Here is a 2,479-nt window from a genome sequence, read left to right as displayed (position 1 = left end):
GTCACGCAGCCTTCTGCAACGGGGCGGGGGGGGCTCGAAAGGCACTCTAAAATGCAAGTTTTAGCACAGCCGCACAAGGCAAAACCCTGCCCGGGGCGGGGCACCGGCCCTTGGCTTCACCCCGGCCCCGCGCATTCGCGGCGGCGAAGCCCCCCGCGCCCCCCCGGGCGCCTCCCCGCTCCCCTCCGCGGCGGCGCGGAGCGGCCCCCCCCCTCACCCCCCCCCGGGACTGGAAGACGGGAGGCATTCGTTTCCGCGAAGGAAATGAGAAACCCCAGACCTGTTGCCATCAGAGCACGCTTTACTTCGGCACCCCGCGGGTCGGGACGGGACGGGCGGCCCCGCACGTCTCACCGGGCTCTCGGGGTCCGTGTGCCGTCGCTTTAAGGAGAAACCGAAAAACCGAACAGTCTGTCTAAAGGAGGAACGGGCGTCGTGCGGGCAGCGCGGGCAGCGGACGGGCCGGGTGGGCTTCCCCGGGCGGCGGGCCGTCGGGGCGGGCGGCGGAGCGGGCGGGCGGGCGCGGGGCCGCCGGCGGTCAGTAGGGCCCCACCACCACCGCCTCCGCCTCCTTGGACGGCCGCCGGTCCTTGACCAGAAAGTTGATCATCCCCTCGGACTTGATGAGGAGGTTGCAGCCGAGGAAGAAGATGCCGAAGACGACGGTGAGGGCGAGGACGCACATGACGGCGATCTGCACCACCCGCATGATGTACAGGCTCCGCTCGTCCGCCGCCGCCGCCGCCGCCCCGCCGCCGTCGGTCACCACGGAGGCGGCGGTGCAGCAGCGCAGCGCCCGCTCCAGCTCCAGCGCCGCGCTCCCGGCGCCCGCCAGCAGCCCCGCCGCCGCCGTGCCGCCGCCCGCCGCCGAGCCGTTCATCCCGCCCGGCCGCCCCGCCGCCGCCGCCGCCGCATGCAGGCGGGCCGGGCCGTGCCCAGCCCAGCCGTGCCCAGCCGCTCCGCGCTGCCCCGCGCCGGCGGAGCCTCCGCGCTGCCCGCCGCTCCCCGCTCCGCCCGCCGCCCCGCTCCGCCCCGCCGCGCCGGGCGGGGAAGGGGAGGGAGGGGAGCGGGGTCGGGGAGCGGGAGGGGGGCGGCGCTGGGGAGGGGTCGGGGAGGGCGCGGGGGGGGGGGGACACACGTCGAGGGGTGGGGGGGCTCCGGGGGGCGCAGAGGATGGGCTTTGGGGGGTCGGCGGGGGGGGGCGGGCTTGGGCGAGGGGGATTTGTGGGTGGGTTTCGGGGAGCGGGGCTTCAAGGGAGCACTTTGGGGGTTCAGGGGGGCGGGTGTTGGGGAGCGGGGTTTTTGCCGGGGCGTTCTGGGCGGCGGGTGCTTGCAGGTGCTTTCCAGGGATGGAGCAAGCTGTGAGGGGTGGATTTCTGGGGAGTGGCCTTGTTTTGGGGGGAAAGAGACTTTCAGAGGTCAGATTTGGGGGCAGCAGGGTTTTCCAAGAGGGTTTTTAAGGGAGCGAGCTCTGGGGCGTGCGTTTCCCGGGAGCGGGGCTTGGGGAGCGCTTTTTTGCATTTTGGAGGAGGAGGTTTCTGCGGTGAGGGGGTGCAGTGCCGGCCCCAGGGTTGTGCCACGAGCCCGACCAGCTCTTGGGGGATCGGTGGGCTCAGTTGGTTGAAGCTCACCCTCCCCAAACCCCCTCCCAGGTCTGTTTTAATTCAAGGTTCACCCACTGCATGGTCCCATGAGTTTTTCGGAGGGGGCCGCCGGAGGCCACGGTGCCCAGGAGAGGTGTCAACGGGAGTCAACGGTGCGACTGTGGGGCTGCAGACTGCCGCAGGTGCGCGGGGGCCCACGGGCTGTGCGCCTCTGCACCCCGCTGCGCGCCCGGCGGGTGGGGGCGCGGGCCCACAAAGGGGCGGCTTCTCATCTTCGACAGCACCCCCAGCCCTGGGGACGCACCCCGGGGACCAAAGCCACTTCCTCACCCAAGTGCTTGGGGATGGCGGGGGGTTCGCGCCCCCCTGGGCAGTTGTTCAGGGGAGGGCCCGGCCCTGATGCTGCTGGTGGGACAACTTTCCCCATGGGCAGGACGGCCGCTCCCGTGCCTCCGGCCGAGCGATGACTTGGGATATTTCCGAGCGGATGATGTGGATGCGGGCACAGCTCAGAGCTGGGAGCGGCAGGCGGCTGCTGCCGTCGTTAACCCTGCCCTCTCTTTGCTTGAATGGAGATTTAATTGTCGCAAACAGCCGGAGGAACCTGCGTGCCGTGGGCCTGCCAGGGGCCGTGAGCTCACGCTGCCCACAGCAGGGTGGGTGCGATGGCCGCGCAGCACCTTACACTATCCAGGGCTGGTCCTCACGGATATAAACTAGCAGGGAGGTCGAGGCCAGGCAGGGAGAAACGATGTTTTCTGAACCCCGTGCAGCTAATTCATCTCAGCGTGGCGGCTATTTCGTTAACTGCTCACAAACAATCACCTGGAGCCCAGATGTAACCCGTTACTCACGTCCCGGTCTCAATGCACCCC

At 70.1% G+C, this 2,479-nt stretch overlaps 1 protein-coding gene across 1 annotated transcript; it reads right to left on the bottom strand.

Annotated features, from left to right (window-relative positions):
• Positions 1–538: 538 nt before the first annotated feature.
• On the bottom strand, positions 539–880 carry RPRM (reprimo, TP53 dependent G2 arrest mediator homolog). Its single transcript, XM_059820696.1, has one exon. It carries the CDS (start codon positions 878–880, stop codon positions 539–541), a length of 342 nt encoding a protein of 113 aa, XP_059676679.1.
• Between the last annotated feature and the right edge of the window lie 1,599 nt (positions 881–2,479).

The sequence above is a fragment of the Gavia stellata genome, chromosome 8 (genome assembly GCF_030936135.1).
Source record: "Gavia stellata isolate bGavSte3 chromosome 8, bGavSte3.hap2, whole genome shotgun sequence".
Classification (NCBI taxonomy): domain Eukaryota; kingdom Metazoa; phylum Chordata; class Aves; order Gaviiformes; family Gaviidae; genus Gavia; species Gavia stellata.
This window is presented reverse-complemented; position numbering and strand designations above follow the sequence as displayed.